Source organism: Nothobranchius furzeri, chromosome 7, assembly GCF_043380555.1.
Source record: "Nothobranchius furzeri strain GRZ-AD chromosome 7, NfurGRZ-RIMD1, whole genome shotgun sequence".
Lineage (NCBI taxonomy): Eukaryota > Metazoa > Chordata > Actinopteri > Cyprinodontiformes > Nothobranchiidae > Nothobranchius > Nothobranchius furzeri.
The window spans coordinates 23,203,987-23,222,374 of NC_091747.1; the positions used below are offsets into that span (position 1 = coordinate 23,203,987).

The following is an 18,388-nucleotide window of genomic DNA, read 5'->3' on the forward strand; positions in this document are numbered from 1 at the left end:
GGGAGCCCTGTGCTCTTGTCCACCATCGAGTATTTTTTAAAATAATTTGCATTTAAATTGGTTATTTAGGTGGAACGCCTCACCTGTTTCTCTTGCTGAAGAGCTCCTGAGGCTGACAGGTGGCTCCACAGTCAGACTTGGTTGGTCAAGTAGCTGCACTAAATGCGTAAATGCTGTGCTGTTTATTTTATGCTTATTTCACAGCCTGGCTGACAGTGTTTCCATCTTTAAAAACTAAATATCAGCTTTGGGTGACACGTTTTTGTTATGAATAAGAATTTTCTCCTGCTTAACTCATAAGAAAGGAGTAAAATCAAGAAAAGCCAAAACCATCTTGTATAATAAATAGTAAAACTGGACTGAATAATGTTTCCAGATTTCTTCCTATGTGTCTTTGTATAATTAAAGTGTGTTTCGTTAAAGCAGCAACAGCTATCATGCCAACTATCACCAGCAGTATCCTAATGCTTTGTTATATTATTTATTTAGTTTGTATCTTCGAAGATTTGGTCAACAAATTTTAGATTTGCATGTAAAATGAAAAGAAAATTCAAGTTCTGTTAAAGCAACATCCCTGAAGAAAACAACTGTCACGGCAACTGTTACTTCGCTGTGTGTTACAACACGACCGCATGTGCAGCGAACCGCATGTGGGAGTAATGTCAAGCATCAGAGTGTTTGTAATCCAAAGAAAGTGATCCTCTTAGGAAGTGTACCAACTTCCTCGAGGCTCAGACTCACTTGAGGTCAGCTGTTCTTATTCTCAAACCTGTTTATTTATTCTATATTTTATCACTAGAAGCTTATTTTTGCATTAGAATATAACAAAAAAAGCACATTCCACAGTTTTATGAACACAAAGTGTAAGTTTATGTTTCACATTTCAGCACTGAAGCCACAACATTTCTCCTGCAGAAGCACTGATCGTATCTAGGCAGTAACTTTTGCAGCTCTACAGTTGGTTCAGGGCATAGCTTCATGTTTTTACTTGCTCAACAATGTGTTGCACGGAAGGATTCTCTTCTGATGCTGTATTTTGTCTGGCAGTATTTTGGAAAACATTTTCTTCATAAATCGCTAAAGTGCATGGTTGAGACTTGAATGAAAAATGCATTTTAATGTACCAAGTGCTGTGCTGTCCTGTTCACTTATCTGAATAAAAAACTGTTCAAAGCTTGCAGTGTGCATGAGTTGAATTTTTCTCATTTAAATAATCTTAACCTAAAATGCCAGAATGTTTTAATAGCAAGACCAGGATTTAGTTGCACTGAAAAATATAGTGACAATGAAGAAATATCAGTTTAACGTTTTTAAATCTTTGGTTTCATCCAAGATTTTTAAACTAAGTCAAGGGTCTTTAATACAAAAATAGACACTGTTAACATTCGGTTTTGGTTTACAGCATCTCTTCTTCCAGCATAGACAACAAAACTGATGTCCTTACCAGATGAAACATAAACAACGTTTGTTAAGATCACCCACTGGATTATTACAGTTTTATTTGTGTCATACTGTAAAAATACTCCCAGTTACTCCTTTTTTATTAGTTTCCAAAGAAAGAACATATATATCAAAATATGCCAAATAGGGATGTCCCGTTCCAATATCGATATCGGATGTAATTCCATATTGGCTCAAAAACTGTGTCGGATCATATCAGACTGCATGAAAAGTCTGATATAAGCAGTCCGTTAAGGTTCACAGTTTTGCAACCAATGGTTAAAAAAATTTGTCATTTTTTTCATACTTAGTGTTGCTGGCTCTTGTTCTCCGATTGAGTAAAATCACTACGAAATAGGTAATATTATGTATGATTTGTGCTGATAGCATATCGGACTGATATCGGTATCGGTCATTACTGAAGGCTGCAATCGGGACATCCCTAATGCCAAATACACACAGAACATAGGTGAATACCGGGGTAAAGAAAAACCAACAACAAATTACATATTCAAGTACAAACCTAATAGTGAAATAAAAAAAATACAAGATCATTTCATCAGGTTCAGTTTGTCAAAAACAGTTAGTTTTACACGCTTTTTGAATATCAAGGTCTCATATCAATGTATTGCTGAAGTGGTTTGTGTTTGCTTTGGAGTCTGTTCATCTTGCTTTATGAATATGGAACTTTCCCAAGAGAAGCTGAATGTAATACGTAATGTTCTTGTCCATGTCTTTGTCTTCAAAACAGACTCGAACATCTTTTTCTGTTAGTTGCACTGCTTTTCCAGACTTTTGTTCAATAAAATGTACATTTGTCCAAAAAGTTTTAGAGTAGTGACAAATGGTCTCTAAGTGATCTGAGGTGCATGAATAATAAATATTTGAGTTGAACTCTTAAGAGTGCTTTTTGCTGGGTAAACATTATGTAACATTTTGAAAGCAACTTCTTAGTCCCAGGTGCTCCTCCATGCCATGCTCGCCCGTTGCTCCACCATGCATCTGAGGCAGAGGTGTTTTTTTTAATAAACCTTTATTAACAAAAATAGAATATACAATGTGACAATGAGGTTACAAGGTCACAGTTGACAGCGTATAAGAAAAGTGAAATGTGAACAAAAATGAAAACAAAGTGCCAGGGGATATAAAAAAAGGTGGATGTACACAAAAATACTGATTAAAGTAGCATATCTCTAGAGAGAACATCAACACAGAAATAGTATAAAATCAGCATCAGATTATCTTAAAGCGGGTACATATTTGAGTAGTCTTTACAGCCTTCTGGTTTTGTGAGAACCAGATAAGAGTCCATATAATGCTTGACCTCCACTAAGAAACAGTTAAAGTTTGGTTTGCTTTTAAGAAATTTATATTTATGGATATGAAATTTGGCCAAAAAAATAACAGATTAATAAAAAATTTAATAGAGTTATTAAAATAGAGTCACACCCCTCCTCCACTCCAGCATAGCTGCAGCCGCCACCCCTCACCTGGAAACTCTTACTCCTCTTTCTTCTAAATCACAAGCTACGTTCCTTGTGAAGGAAGAGGATGTCTGCAACATCTTTAGGAGACAGAACGTACGGAAGGCACCAGGCCCAGATGGAGTAACTCCTTCCTGCCTCAGGACCTGTGCTGTCCAACTAGCACCTGTCTTCACAACGATATTCAACAGATCGCTGGAGCTGTGTGAGGTCCCATCATGCTTCAAAAGCTCAACTATCATCCCAGTACCTAAGAAATCCTCCCCTACCAAATTGAATGACTACAGACCCGTGGCTTTGACATCAGTAGTCATGAAGTCCTTTGAGCGCTTGGTGCTGTCCCATCTTAAAAGCACCACAGGCCACCAGCTGGATCCCCTGCAGTTTGCCTATAGGGCAAACAGGTCAGTGGATGATGCAATTAACATGGGGCTGCACTTCATCCTGGAACATCTTGATCAACCGAGGACCTACGCAAGGATATTGTTTGTGGATTTTAGCTCTGCTTTTAACACCGTTGTACCAGAAATCCTCACCACAAAGCTTTCTCAGCTCACTGTTTCCCCTGCTATGTGTCAGTGGATTTCCAGCTTCCTGACAAATAGGAGCCAGCATGTGCGGTTGAACAATGTTACATCTGGCACAAGGTTGATCAGCACCGGTACACCACAGGGGTGCGTCCTTTCTCCACTGCTCTTTTCATTGTACACCAATGACTGCACCTCTAAGGACACAGCTGTTAAAATCCTGAAATTTGCAGATGACACCACTGTCATTGGGCTCATCCAGGATGGTGATGAGTCTGCTTATCAGCGAGAAGTTGAGAGGCTGGTGGTCTGGTGTAGTCAGCACAATCTTGAGCTTAACACCCTTAAGACTGTGGAGATGGTTGTGGATTTTAGGAAGCTTCCCACAGTGCTGTCCCCCCTCACAATATCCAACAGCCCAGTGATAATGGTGGACTCATTCAAGTTCTTGGGAACTATCATTTCCAGGGATCTGAAGTGGGAAACAAACATCAACTCCATCGCCAAAAAGGCTCAGCAGAGGATGTATTTCTTACGGCAACTAAGGAAGTATTGCCTACCACAAGAGCTGCTGATCATCTTCTATACTGCTGCAGTCGAATCCATACTTTGCTCATCCATCACTGTCTGGTTTGGGTCAGCCACAAAAAATGGACAAATGCAGACTACAGCGTATTATTAAAACAGCAGGAAAAATCATTGGTGCCCAACTGCCCTCTGTCCAGGACCTGTACATCAGCAGGACCAGAAAAAAGGCAGAGAATGTTGTCCAAGATGCCACACATCCTGCATCTACTCTCTTCCATCTCCTCCCATCTGGCAGACGCTATAGATCACTGTACACAAAAACTACCAGACACAAGAACAGTTTCTTTCCTTCAGCTATTTCTCTCCTAAATCTGTAGATTCTTTTACCGTCTTTTTATTATAGTTTTTTATACTTATTCAGTATGCTTATGGATATGTGTGTGTGTGTGTGTGTGTGTGTGTGTGTGTGTGTGTGTGTGTGTGTGTGTGTGTGTGTGTGTGTGTAAATGAACATGTGTGCGGACTGTGGGTATACATGTTCTTATGTGTTTTTAGGTATTTTTATTCTCATTTATTGTGGTTGTTGTCTGTTTTAGAGAGCGAACATCTACCGAAGCCAAATTCCTTGTAAATGTAATTTTACTTGGCCAATAAATCTGAAATCTGAATCTGACAAATATTTTGGTGAAGGCCAAACAAAACCTGCTTCCATTAAATGTTAAAATTGACAGAGAATTTACAGCAGATGAAGTCACAGAAAGACTGCCAAAACCGTTTGGAATGAGGGCACAGCCAAAAAAGATGAGTTGTTGTTTCTGGAAGATCTTCATAAAATGTACAAGATACATCCAGGTCTGATTTAAATTTTTTTAAATAACATTTAGAGGGGTAGAATCTATGTAATAGTTTAAAGGAAGTTTCTTTAACCTTGTTAGTGATCAAAAATTGATCGGGTAGAAGCCAAACCTTCCTCCATGCCAATTCATCCACTAATCTATTCCAGTATGATACGGCACATGGAAGAGATGTCATGTCTTTAAGAAAGAGAGTTCTAATTGCTTTATTTTTATTATTAGGAGAGCAATTAAAACATACTTCACCGATTGGGGACAGAACTGGAGAAAAAACAGGAGAGAACTGACTATAATCTAATCTAGGTCTCTGGTTGAATAACATACACACTCCTGGAGAAATGGCTCCAAATACCTTTGCGTATTCGCCCGGCGTAATAGGAATATTATACTGTTGTAGAAACTCACCATAGGAAAGTAACTGACGTTCTGCATTAAAGAGTTGGTCTACTAAAAGTATGTTATTCTGGAACCATGAGTTGAAAAACAGAAACTTGTGTTTAGAAAGAATGTCCTTATTATTCCAGATGAAGTAGTGGTGAGGTGAGAGCTTGTGCTTGTACATGAATGTCCATGAGAGGAAGGCCTGGTGATGAAAGGCTGATAACGTAACGGGGAGCTTTTCGACATTATAGTTGCAAATCAAGAAAAACTTTAAACCACCAAGTTGGATAAAATGTGATGGGGTATTATACGCCAGATAGAAGTAGGAGACTTGAAAAACTGACGAATCCAGTTAATTTTAAAAGTATTATTCAATAAAGAAAAGGGAAGCAAGTTCAAACCACCATTTTCAAGCGCATTCATTAGGGAGGATGTTTTAAGAAAGTGGGTCTTGTTTTTGCAAACAAAGTCAAGTAATAACCGATCAATCTCCTTACACACTTTATTATTAAGATCCAGAGCCAGGGCCGCATAAGTCAGCCGGGAGATACCCTCAGCTTTGCTAATCAAAATGCGACCTCTTATAGAGAGGTCTCTTATGAGCCATTGATTAAGCTTCTTCTGAGTATTTTTAATTAAAGGATTAAAGTTTCTTGAACATCTTTCATGTTGATTTTTTGTGATAATTACCCCTAGGTAAGTAACTTCATTTTGGACAGGTATATTCTCAAATTCACATTCAGAACAATTTTTAATTGCCATGAGTTCGCATTTTTTAATATTTAAATGCAGGCCGGATACATTGGAAAAGGTATTTATTACATTGCCACAGAAATTTGAGAGTGATCTCTTAAAAATAAGGTTGTGTCATCAGCCAGTTGTGTTAGTATTAAGCCTCTACCAGCTACTGTTATACCTTTAAGAGGACTAGAATGTATGTGATAGGCCAGAATTTGACTCACTAAAAGAAATAAATAGGGGGAGATGGGGCATCCTTGACAGATACCTCTACAAATATTAAATCTGGCAGAAGTACCACCCTTCAACTTGATGGAGCTATTACAATTTTTATACAAAGTTTTAATAGCAGCTTTAAAGAAAGGCAGCAGCTTTAAAGGCATAGCAGCTTTAAAGAAAGGCTGGAGGCATCTCCTCCAGCTTCACTGGCTGACAGTCAACTCCAGGGTTCATTTCAATATCCTGGTTCTGGTCTATAGGGCCTTACATGGACAAGCACCATCTTACATTGGTGATCTTCTTAGTCCCTACACCCCCAGCAGGTCCCTGAGGTCCAGTGATCAAAGCCTACTGGTTGTGCAGCACCAGGTTAAAGACCAAAGGTGACAGATCATTTGCTGCTGTGGCTCCCAGACTTTGGACCTCTCTCCCCCTGAGCCTGAGATCAGTGGACTCAGCGGTCTCCTTTAAAAAGCAGCTGAAGACTCACTTGTTCAAGCTGGCTTTTGTATGACCTTCTTCACCACTCTCTCTTTATTCTGCTCTCCCCACCTATTCCACCTTCCTCAGGATCCACTGATTTCCTTCTTTCCCATTCACTCTCTCTCTTTCTTAACATTTTTTCTTTTAAATCGCAACAGCTTATTCTTGCTCATTTTAAATATATTTTAAACATTTTCAAAATGCTTTTTTATATTTTTACAATTTTTATATTTTTTGTTTTTGTTTTTGTGAAGCGCCTCGTGATTTTTATCTTGAGAGGCGCTATAGAAATGATATTTTCTTCTTCAAAACCAAATTTGTCAAGAGACTGAAAAATGAAATTATGCTCAACTGTATCAAAGGCTTTGTAAAAGTCTAAAAACAAAATGAAACTGTTGTCTTGAACAAGCTCAGGGTAATTTAGGAGGTCTACAACAAGCCTAATATTATTGGTGATATGTCTGTTCTTCATAAAGCCTGACAGTGTGTCATCAATGATTGAGTGTAGAGTTGATTTTAACCTTTTAGCAAGAGTGACAGCAAGGATTTTATAATCATTATTGAGAAGACAGATAGGGCGCCAATTATCAATGAGCAATGGATATTTTTTGGGTTTAGGAATTAATATCGTTAGACCTTGAGTCAAGGTGGGTGGAAGGACACCTCTTCCAATACTTTCATTGAAAACCTCATACAAAAAGGGCTAAATCTTGGGATTACTCCTGCAGAATGTACAGACCCATGTGAAAACCAAATAGTATTATCCCATTGTGTTTTCCAAAAACTAGCATCCTTTACAGTAGAATGACTTTTTTGAAAGAAAAAAAAATCTGGTAACCCCCTGGCATTTAGAGAAAATAAAGAAAGCACGACAACAACAAAGAACACCAACAGTAAAGTTCAAATATTATTGAACAACCTGTGTTGAAAAGTGTATAAGATTGGACCACCGTAACTAGTTCCCAGCAAACCAATAAGTAAACTGCAACACCAACACATTAACTTGAAAATGTGTTAACATACCCATATTAGCGAGGCGGAGGTGGTCTCCCCCATGGTCTCCCCTCTGTTTTAAAATTCTGTGCGTCAGCGTGCGTCAACGGAATATTCGTTCCTTATTGGTTAAAAGATCGACCCACGTGACCTTTGCCTTTTGACGGGAACGACTCGAGACTGCGCACTACCATCGTGGGGAGTTAATGTGACGTAGGAGGAGAAATAAATATTGTGGATTTCGTTAACTCGTATTGTTTTATACGGTATCTTTGACTATTTTAGACTTCTTTGATTACTGCGGCCATGCGGCGGAGTAAGGCTGAAGTGGACCGTTACGTTTTCTCTGTACAGAGTTCCTCTCCTTCACTCAAAGAGGTAAATGGTTCCCCCTAGCTATCTGTTAGCATGCCGCTGCCATTAGCAGATTAACATGTGACATTCAACTGGTGTAAAAACTAAAATGGGACATGATGTAACTAGACGATTAGTGTAGTTCTTAGTTAGACGGTGTGTAAATAGTTTTTGCACTAACTGACTTTGGTTTAAGCCGTTAGCTTTCCCCGGCTGGTAGCGCTCTGCTAGCTTACCCGGCTTGTTTCGGTCGGGAAATGCGCGGTTTAGCTTTGGGAGACGGCATCAGCCTGTTAGCCTCCTCGCTGACAGCTTTATTCCACTCATGTTATTTTGGTGAGACGCGTAAATACATCCACCTGGATTCGCACATACAAATAAGTGAAAGTCTTCTTTAGGAGCCGTGTGGCACTGGGAGAGACCTGACCCTAGCAGATTCAGTGATTAAACTTTTATTCCATAATGATATCAGACATTATGTTGCTGTGAATGAAATGTTTCATTAAATCATTTCCCCATAACTACTGAGCAATGTCTTATATTTCATTAAAGTCTGACTTTACCGAACTTGTTATTTTTAATTTTAAAAATGGCCAAGAGGTGATGTCGGGATCTAGGAGCTGATATTCAGCATGTTTCCACTACATCGGCCTCTTAGAGCTGATTTTACAACGGGCACATCCGTGGGCAGACAAATTTTATCTAAATGAAAATGTTCCTGAAAAACATGTTCTAAAACGTTGACAACTGACATTTTAACCGGTTTTAGACTTAATACCAGGTCAGTCTATTGATTTGTCTGATTTATTTAGGCTAAATGCTTGATTTTGATGCTGAGCATTGAACAGAGTGTTGGTTAAATTCAGAGTTTAAAAACTGATTAGGTTAAGAAATGTTGCTGACATTAGTGACATTTTTGCGTGCAAATAATGAAAACAATGTCTAGCTATCACTCATGAAAAGAGGCCCCAAACATCAGCAGGACATATCGGCTATTGGCTGACTGTTACCTCAACATGTCGAACGCTCATTCAGAAATATCACCGGTGATGTGCTTTATTGTTCTGTTGTCCCCTACAGAAGCCAGTTAAGGGGTTTTTATTTGCCAAGTTGTACTTTGAGGCAAAAGAATATGAGCTTGCAAAAAGGTAAGGATGAACATCTCCACTGATTCCATCTTTAAAACATTTGTTGACATGTTTAATTCTCTTTCTAGGCATGTATCAGATTATCTCAAAGTACAGGAAAGGGATCCCAAAGCACACAAATTCCTCGGACAGCTCTATGAGCGAGATGGAGACATCAGCAAAGCAGTAGGATGTTACAAGGTAGAGGGAACTCTATTAGATAGCATTTTCTGATTGGTGTTTTTTATTGATCTTTAATGTTCTTGACCTCTACTCGCGCAGCGCTCAGTGGACTTGAACCCAGTGCAGAAGGACCTGGTGTTAAAGGTAGCCGAGTTACTTGTAAAGAAACATGAATGTGACAGCAGAGCAGAGTTTTGGGTGGAGAAAGCTGCAAAACTCATGCCTGGACACCCAGCAATCTACAACCTAAAGGTTTTTATTTTCTTTCTCCTTCATCTGAATTAAAACTTCTCTTTGTACTCTCCATGTCAGCTGAGAAGTGTTTGTTCTGTTGTGTACTTAACCAACAGCTGTCTGTTTCTTAGCCAGTTGTGTGTGTACTAATAAAAAGCTGAAGCCACACTGAGCTTTTTGTGCACCTGTCGTTGTTCAGGAGTCTCTGTTGAGTCGTCAGGGCCAGCAGGGCTGGAACCAGTTGTTCGACCTCCTCCAGGCTGAGCTGGCAGCACGGCCAGCTGATGCTCATGTGAATGTGAAGATGGTTCAGCTGTTCTGTCAAGATGGTCGGCTTGATGAGGCTGTTAAACATTGCCTGGCTGCTGAGAAAAGGGGCCTGCTGCGCAACAGTCTGGACTGGTACACCGTGGTGTTGACCACTCTGCAGGTCAGAACATCTTTTAAATATACTGGAAGTATAAATTAGCAGTTTTTATTTCTGTGCTTTGGACTTGTTTTATCATAATAAACCGCAATGTTTGAGTTGAGAATGAATCTGAAGAATGGATAGTTGTTGTTTCAGGAATATCTGGATCAACCCAGTGTTTCCAGTACTGAGAAGATGTATCGGCATCTCCAGAGAGAAATGTTGTTGACACGCTGCAGCCTGCTGAGGATTACACTGTCTGGAAGCGGAGTGCAGCCGAGCCTGGAGGCATTCAGGGGGTAGGTCAGGTTCTAGACAGTCTGTATATCGTGAGAAACTGTTCAGTTTAGTATATTCTGTATTTGCATGCATTTAATATGATTTTGATCACTGCACTCATTCTTTTTGTTTTGCAGTTTTGACCAAGCAATGCAAGAGCTGAGCAGCATTGCCAGTCGCCATGCAGATGAACTTTCTGAGGTGTTTGTGGAGATGAAAGGTCACCTGTACCTGCATGCCGCAACATTGCTGTTGAAACTGGTGCAGGACCGCCAACAAACCTGGAGGGCTGTTGTTGACCTGGTGGTGCTGTGCTACCTGCTAGCTTGTCAGGTACTTCCTGTGGTGTCTGTGTTGGTGCAAACTAGAGTTGTCACGGTAACCGGTGTAGCGGTAAACCCCGGTAAAAAAAGTTGACAATAATAACCGTCTTGTTTTTAAAAAAAAAAAAACTATATTATCTCGGTGGATTACCGTGGCTGTGGTGTAGGCGCGGTGACCCTTACCAGCCACCGTATCATCTGCTGAAGTTGCCGGCGGCACATGCGCACTTTGTTGTTTACGACCAAAACTTTCTTGAAGCTAAAGCTGAAATAATGGCCAGAGGAGGAGACGGCAGTGCTCAGGACATTTATTATCCCTCAAAGAAGACAAAGTGGGAAGTACGGGCATGTTTAGGATATTTGAAGAATGCCGAGGGACAGTTGATAGAAGACGGCTATCCTGTTTGCAGCACGTGCAGAAAAAGTGTCTGTGAAAGGCAGCAACACTTCAAATCTCATGACACATCTGCGTGACCATCACCCACAACTCTATAGTCAACGCAAGGCAAGCTAACGTTAGCGTTTTAGCTAAAATGCGTGATCCGAGGATTTGGGTTGAGGGAGAATGCAACGAGTCGCTACATAAAGCAGCCGCAGCGCCGCTACCTGCATATAAACCGTGTCGCGGACACCCCCATGTTGAAATGACGCTATGCATTACGGGGCTCCCAGGGGCAGATAAGAGTTGGTCTCTCTCCGAGAATAATTATGAATTTAACAATGATTACTGCCTGATGACATTTTCCCACATCTGCAAAGCTCACTGGAAGGACACAAACCGAGGACAATATTTTCCTGATATTGGGTTTATTACTCAAGTAAGGGTAAAAAAAGTATCTGATTAGAAGGCTACTTGAGTACTGAGTATCATCTGATCTAATATTTTAAAAATGATGACATCAAACAGACATAAAATAAGAAGTTATGGGCAAATATTGGTATTTTAAAGACTAAAGGGGAAACATGTAAACAAATAAACAACATAATTACAAAATAACACATTTTAGGCAACATTTAGACACAAACTGAGGACAATATTTCCTGACATACAGGGTTTATGTAGTTGTCTGAAAATGTAACACGTAAAAAAAAAAAATACCGCGATAATACCGAAAACCGTGATAATTTTGGTCACAATAACCGTGAGGTTAAATTTTCACACCGTGACAACCCTAGTGCTAACATACTGTAATTTCTGGACTATAGAGCGCACCTCAATATAAGCTGCACCGGGCTAAAAGCCGCAGATATCTACTGAATTGAAAACGTAGTTTAACTGAACGTAACTGAACTGATCAGTATCAGACAAAACAGAAAAGTTATTGATTAGTTTATTCATCGTCCTCCTGCACTCTGAAACCACTGAAGTCATTTTCTTCAGTGTCAGAGTTGAACAGCCTCAGAAGAGCTTCGTCGCATACCTTTTCTGTGGCGATGTCAGTGTTGCTCTCCGTGTTGCTGTCATCATCCCCGGGTGAAGCTGGAAAAACAAGCAGCGCCATTTTACTGTGAAAGAAATCCTCCTGGGCGCTTTCCGTAGCGCTCCTTTAACCATTCCTTCATTAGACTTTCCAGCATCCATCCTTTCTGGTTGACTAAAGCCACACCTCATTATACTCTGCATGGTTCAAAGCGGGGTAAAAAAGTAGCGGCTTATAGTCCGGAAAATACGGTACATATAGATGGTGCAGTCTCTTAGATTTATGTGGAACAATCTGATGCTTTTGCTTCAGGTTTGATTTAGTTTTTGCAGGACTGGTACAAGCCTGTTTGTGTCAGTTTAATAGTCAGCGCTTTCCTTTGTTTGACAATGGCTGTTCTACCATGAAGCACACACAAGATAACTACTCAGAATATTACAGTGCCTTTTATTTGATGTAAACATGAAATAAAAGTAGAATTTATCTGGTTAACTGAAGCTCCCTTTAGCATTTATTGTATTTTGTTTTGTTTTGCCACCAGGTTCCCAGACCAAAGCCAAAAATGACCAAAAGAGATCCATCAGCGCCGCAGCTTCTGGAGCTACTGGCCAGTGACCGACAGAGTCAGGCTGGGCACATGTTGTTTAATCTGGGCACTGATTTATCTGCTCTAATCAGAGAGGTCAGCTCTTTTTAACCTCATTCTAATGTCCTGTTTCAGCCTTACGGACATAACAAATGTTGATTCTGTGTAGGTGGTGGAGACCTTTGGGAATCGCAGTGGTCAGGAGTCTCTGTTTGAACTCCTCTGGGGTCCGCAAGCCTCCATCACTTCCTCTTTTATAGCCAATGATGACATTCACTCTGTCTGTGCTTTGGCTCCAGAGCTCTCCCAACTGGCCAAGTGGGACGCTGGTACGAAATGGATAATCTAGCTTAAAGTACTGAAAAGTGTTTTTCTGTTATTACAATAATAATGTGTTTGTATCTTCTGCAGCCTCCATCTTGTTGCACAGTGGAGAACTGCAGCATCTTAGCTGGTTGGGGCTGCAGTGGACTCTTTTGGGCCAAAGGCCGCTGATGAGGGACTGGCTACAGCAGCTTTTCCCAAGACTTACTCTGGAAACATCAAAGCTAGACACCAACGCACCAGAGTCCATCTGCCTGCTGGATCTTGAGGTAAGTTGGCTGTGAAATAAAGTAAAAGATGGATTTGAGTGTAAGGCTGAGTCCAGAGTTGTACACGTGTCTCCTTAATGAATAAAACATCAACTGAATTAATTTTGTAGATTTATTTTATAAGCGGTTCTGGCTGACACAAACACTTTTACTCTAGAAATGAAGTCATCACTTTAAAGTTTATCTTTTCTCCTTTTAGTAAAAATAAGCGGTCCTGTGTTTTGTTTCGTCTGTGCAGGTGTTTTTATACGGAGTGGTGTTCTGCAGCAACTGTCAGCTTCAGGAAACGGCAAAGATCAGCAGTGGGACGAGTCCACAACAGCAGAAGCAGCTCTTCGAGCCGCGCTGCCTCCCTCTTCCCCTCCTTCGTCTCCTGAGCACCGACAGACAGAGGGAGTGGTGGGATGCCATCTACAGCCTCATTCACAAAAGAGCCAAGTGAGTGTCAGAATACTAAAACCAACAAGGAACAAAAACATGCTGTTGGTCAGCTTTTCTTACTCTGTCTTTTTTTTAAATACTGATTTATTTTCTGCTCAAAGGGACGTTTTTCTGGCTCGCTAGTTAAAAACAACCTCAGGAAAATGGAATTGTCACTAGGAGATTTCAGCTGTTTTTACAGTATTACTACATTTTAAGTCAATTGCAGATTTCTTTTATCCACAAAACCTTCCAGCCCCCATGCAGAAATGTCCACCCGCTGGATCATTTTAGCCTCTGTCTTCCAATGTGGGTGAGATCTTTCCAGCATTTCACTGAAGCTTTTTAACCTCGTTGTGATCAAAGTGCTGCACAACGTGGAGCCGCTTAAACCCAGTGTTTCCCTTACATAGGCGTAGCCGCCACGGCTGAAATCCCACTGGCACGCCTAAAAGATCCAAAGTTTTATTGATTTTATTGATTTATTTATTTATTTTTGCGCCGTTTCCCGAAGAAGCAGCAGTAACTACTCTGTTGTTGCTTGTGATCACAGCCGGCAGGCAGCAAGCAGGAGGAGGCAGGGCAGGGTGGTTACAGCTAGAAATGAGCCGGATACTCATTTCAGACGAGTATCCGGTACGGATAAAGCATTTTTGACAAATACGAGCATGAAACGAGTAAAACTCCTAAATATCTGTAATCGTGCTGAAGGAAAATCCTCAATGGGTAACTGACTGTCTTCACGCTCTGTGATTGGTCAGTCACATAGAGCGTCCGCCCCTCCCTACACACAAAACTGCAGCCAGGAGCTCAGTTTATTTATTTATTAGGTGCATCTGACCTGTTCTATTTTTCTCTGAAATGAGATCAAATCAGTGCTTCTATGGGTTGGCTCCACTCTGCACTAGAAACATGTACTTTATTATAATGTTCACTGTAATGCATCTTGATGTTCTTAACAAATAAATTAAATCAAAGATACTGGTCAATAATGCCAAATACGTAAGTATGCGTTTCAGTCATTTTTATACTGGCTTAAAAATACTTCATTAAGTCTACTAAGCAGGGGTGTAGAACGTGTTTAACAGGGCCAGCCCAGTAATGGTCTTGGACCAAAATAAAGAGGGCAGAAGGAGATGTTCTTTTAGACGGCAACAAAAATTAAATTGGGGGTCTTGAAAAGCGCTATATAAGTTCAATGCTTTATTATTATTATTATTATAAAGGTGAGACATGTCTCCCCCCCCCCCCCCCCCCCCCCAAACCACCACCACAGCTGGAAAAATTCCTAGGGGAAACACTGAAACCACTGACATCCTAATTTGTCTTTAGGTCTTGCATTCATGTTCAGGGTTTCTCCAGAAAATGCGGATTCGGTGGTCGCGCGCTCCGTCCCGCAGTGCTCCTCCGTGAGAGCGGGGTGGGGGGGTTGCACACGTTCCGCTGTTGCGCGTTCGTGTCAGCGGACACGGTAGGGTCAGGGAGGAGGGCGGGGCATGACGCTTAGCCTGGCGGGATGCCAGGCTTTAAAGCGCGGGGGGGAAACCCTGCATGTTTGAAAGTCGTCATGACAACGCTGCTCATAAATATCATGCTTGTTCTCTTTTCTTTAATCACGTCGACTCCTCAAAACTTTTCATTCTACTCCTCTCGCAGTCCAGGCACCTCAGCAAAGCTGCGGATGATTGTACAGCATGGACTGAATATTCTGAGGGCTGGAGAGAAACATGGGCTACAACCAGCACTTGTCATCCATTGGGCTCGGACTCTCAGTCAGACGGTAGGTTCAAACACATGCACCACTGCATAAGGTCTGAAGCTTAGGGAGATTCCTTCAAACATTACCAGCAGTGATGCAGATACCATCTTTTTGTTTGTTTTGTTTTTATCAATAGAAATTATTATTAGTTTGTCTGAATATCTGAGCTCTAGGGTTGTCACGGTAACCGGTGTAGCGGTAACACCCCGGTAAAAAAGTTGACATTAATAATAACTGTCTTGTTTTAAAAATAAATAAATAAATTTTCGTGGATTACCGTGGCTGTGGTGTAGGCGCAGTGACCCTTACCAGCCACCGTATCATCTGCTGAAGTTGCCGGCGGCACATGCGCACTTTGTTGTTTACGACCAAAACTTTCTTGAAGCTAAAGCTGAAATAATGGCCAAAGGAGGAGACGGCAGTGCTCAGGACATTTATTATCCCTCAAAGAAGACAAAGTGGGAAGTACGGGCATCTTTTGGATATTTGAAGAATGCCGAGGGACAGTTGATAGAAGACGGCTATCCTGTTTGCAGCACGTGCAGAAAAAGTGTCTGTGAAAGGCAGCAACGCTTCAAATCTCATGACACATCTGCGTGACCATCACCCACAACTCTATAGTCAACGCAAGGCAAGCTAACGTTAGCGTTTTAGCTAAAATGCGTGATCCGAGGATTTGGGTTGAGGGAGAATGAAACGAGTCGCTATATAAAGCAGCCGCAGCGCCGCTACCTGCATATAAACCGTGTCGCGGACACCCCCATGTTGAAATGACGCTATGCATTACGGGGCTCCCAGGGGCAGATAAGAGTTGGTCTCTCTCCGAGAATAATTATGAATTTAACAATGATTACTGCCTGATGACATTTTCCCACATCTGCAAAGCTCACTGGAAGGACACAAACCGAGGACAATATTTTCCTGATATTGGGTTTATTACTCAAGTAAGGGTAAAAAAAGTATCTGATTAGAAGGCTATTTGAGTACTGAGTATCATCTGATCTAATATTTTTAAATGATGACATCAAACAGACAAAATAAGAAGTTATGGGTGTTTTAAAGACTAAAGGGGAAAAATGTAAACAAATAAACAACATAATTACAAAATAAGAAATTTTAGGCCAAATTTAGACACAAACTGAGGACAATATTTCCTGACATACAGGGTTTATGTAGTTGTCTGAAAATGTAACACGTTAAAAAAAATACCGCGATAATAAAGAAAACCGTGATAATTTTGGTCACAATAACCGTGAGGTTAAATTTTCACACCGTGACAACCCTAGTGTGCTCTTCATCAAAATAAAGAGCAATGTCTCTTACAGAATTTAGAATAGACGTTTTTGATCCCTCTGTGGGGAACTTCACTTGTTACAGCAGCACCAACACTTAAGAAAATAGTAACAAAGGTACATGTGTATACACTAACCCTATGCAGCACAGACTTAATATGTAAATCCAGTATTGCACAAGAATTGCATTCTCAGTGGTCGAGTGCTCTCCCAGAGCTTCCACTTCCTCTAGCCAGACTGGCTGCAGCCAGCCGGGAAGCCTGCCAGACACTCGTGCCTTCACACCTGCTCCGTCTACTCAGCGGGGTTAAGTGTAAAACATCAGAATACTCACAACTGCTGCTTGCTTGGGTCTTGTTTAGATGGTTTGTGACTAACGGGTTTTATAAGGTAATAAGAGAAACTCACCTTCTTTACAAAATCTTAAGTGTTTGTGTTCACCATCGCAGGGGGATGGAATGAACTCGTACTATGACCAGAAGGAGTACATCGGCCGCAGCATCCACTACTGGAGGGTTGTTCTGCCAATGTTGGAGAAAATTAGAAACAGAAGGAGCATCCCGGAGCCCCTTGACCCCCTCTTTTTGCATTTTCACTCCAAGGATATTCTGGTTAATTTAGTTCTCAAGTTTTAATTTGGAAATCTTTCGTGTCCCCCTTCAAACTATACAAGTGTGTTTTTGTTCTTTTTCAGATTTCTGCTGTGAAAGGTTTAGAAGAAGAAGCCACAATAGCACATGCTGTTTATCTGGACATTGAAGGCAGAACAGAGGAGGCTATTTCAACCTTGGAAAGCATCAATAACCTTTCATCTGCCTGGCATTTGGCACAGGTAAATTCTGACCAGGTTAAGATCCTCTTGTCACCAATCTGAACATCTCTAATCTGCATTGGTTCTGTCGGAATGAGAGGATTGACTAGATTAGTGAATGAGCTCTGTGTGTTTATGAGGCAACCACTGTTTGTTTGAAGTTCAGGAATTTGAGTGATTTTGTTTTTAAACGAGCAAACATGAAGAGGCCAAAGGTAGAAAACAGCTTATCTCAAGAGGAGAATCCCGATGGAGAGCCTGAAAAACATTGCTTCTTCTTTTATTAGGCCCGAGCAGCAAAAGTGCTGCGAAGGCCTATTGTGTCTGCTCTGTTTATTTGTCTTCCGCCAAGTAAATTGGCTTTTTAGAGGCCTTAACATACCTGAAAACTCAGGAATTTTTGCACACGTCAGGCGTGGTGTAAAATTTTGTATTTTAAAGGTCCCAAAAAAATAGCAATAAAACTAGCTCCACAGCGCCCCCTAGAATGTGAAAAATATCCCCCTCCATAAAGCTTAGTTTGTTGTACAGTTATGAAGTTTTGTACACTTGTAGTACTCAACAGTCTGCACAGAAAAGCCTCTTGCAACCATGGTCAACGTCAAACAGGAAGTCGGCCATTTTAGTTTGAAGTGGTGATTTTGACCCCGTTTTGGCCGTTTCTAGGGTCCGCTTCTGATTGATTTACTCGATCATTTTTCGCACGATCGTCTCGAAAGTTGTGGGAAATTGCTCAAAAGGGATGGGCAATCAAATAGAAAAAATAAAACTGACTTTTTGTATATGCTGAGGGGGCGTGGCCAGGCCTCGAACTTCGACCACTCGCCAAAAATATATAAATGGTTATAACTTCATACTTGAATAGAGTTACAAAAATTTCTGTGGTCATTCGACATCCAGCCACAAACTAAATTTAATGGTCGGATGATGATATCACACAAGCCCCTCCC

General features: G+C 40.9%; 1 protein-coding gene across 5 annotated transcripts in view; it reads left to right on the forward strand.

Annotated features, from left to right (window-relative positions):
• The first annotated feature begins 7,818 nt into the window (after positions 1–7,818).
• Positions 7,819–18,388, forward strand: part of ranbp2 (RAN binding protein 2) — a 32,126-nt gene continuing 21,556 nt past the window's right edge. For 3 of the 5 annotated variants that reach the window (XM_070552887.1, XM_070552888.1, XM_070552889.1), the window contains exons 1-14: positions 7,819–8,025; positions 9,082–9,149; positions 9,218–9,329; positions 9,411–9,563; positions 9,745–9,975; positions 10,099–10,253; positions 10,371–10,566; positions 12,519–12,659; positions 12,733–12,892; positions 12,975–13,156; positions 13,395–13,594; positions 15,233–15,356; positions 17,077–17,238; positions 17,322–17,459. In XM_070552887.1, coding sequence (XP_070408988.1) covers positions 7,954–8,025; positions 9,082–9,149; positions 9,218–9,329; positions 9,411–9,563; positions 9,745–9,975; positions 10,099–10,253; positions 10,371–10,566; positions 12,519–12,659; positions 12,733–12,892; positions 12,975–13,156; positions 13,395–13,594; positions 15,233–15,356; positions 17,077–17,238; positions 17,322–17,459 — 2,094 coding nt within the window. In that variant the 5' untranslated portion in view covers positions 7,819–7,953. The remainder of the gene's footprint in view (positions 8,026–9,081; positions 9,150–9,217; positions 9,330–9,410; positions 9,564–9,744; positions 9,976–10,098; positions 10,254–10,370; positions 10,567–12,518; positions 12,660–12,732; positions 12,893–12,974; positions 13,157–13,394; positions 13,595–15,232; positions 15,357–17,076; positions 17,239–17,321; positions 17,460–18,388) is intronic. The other 2 variants (XM_054736058.2, XM_054736060.2) reach the window with 1 other exon arrangement.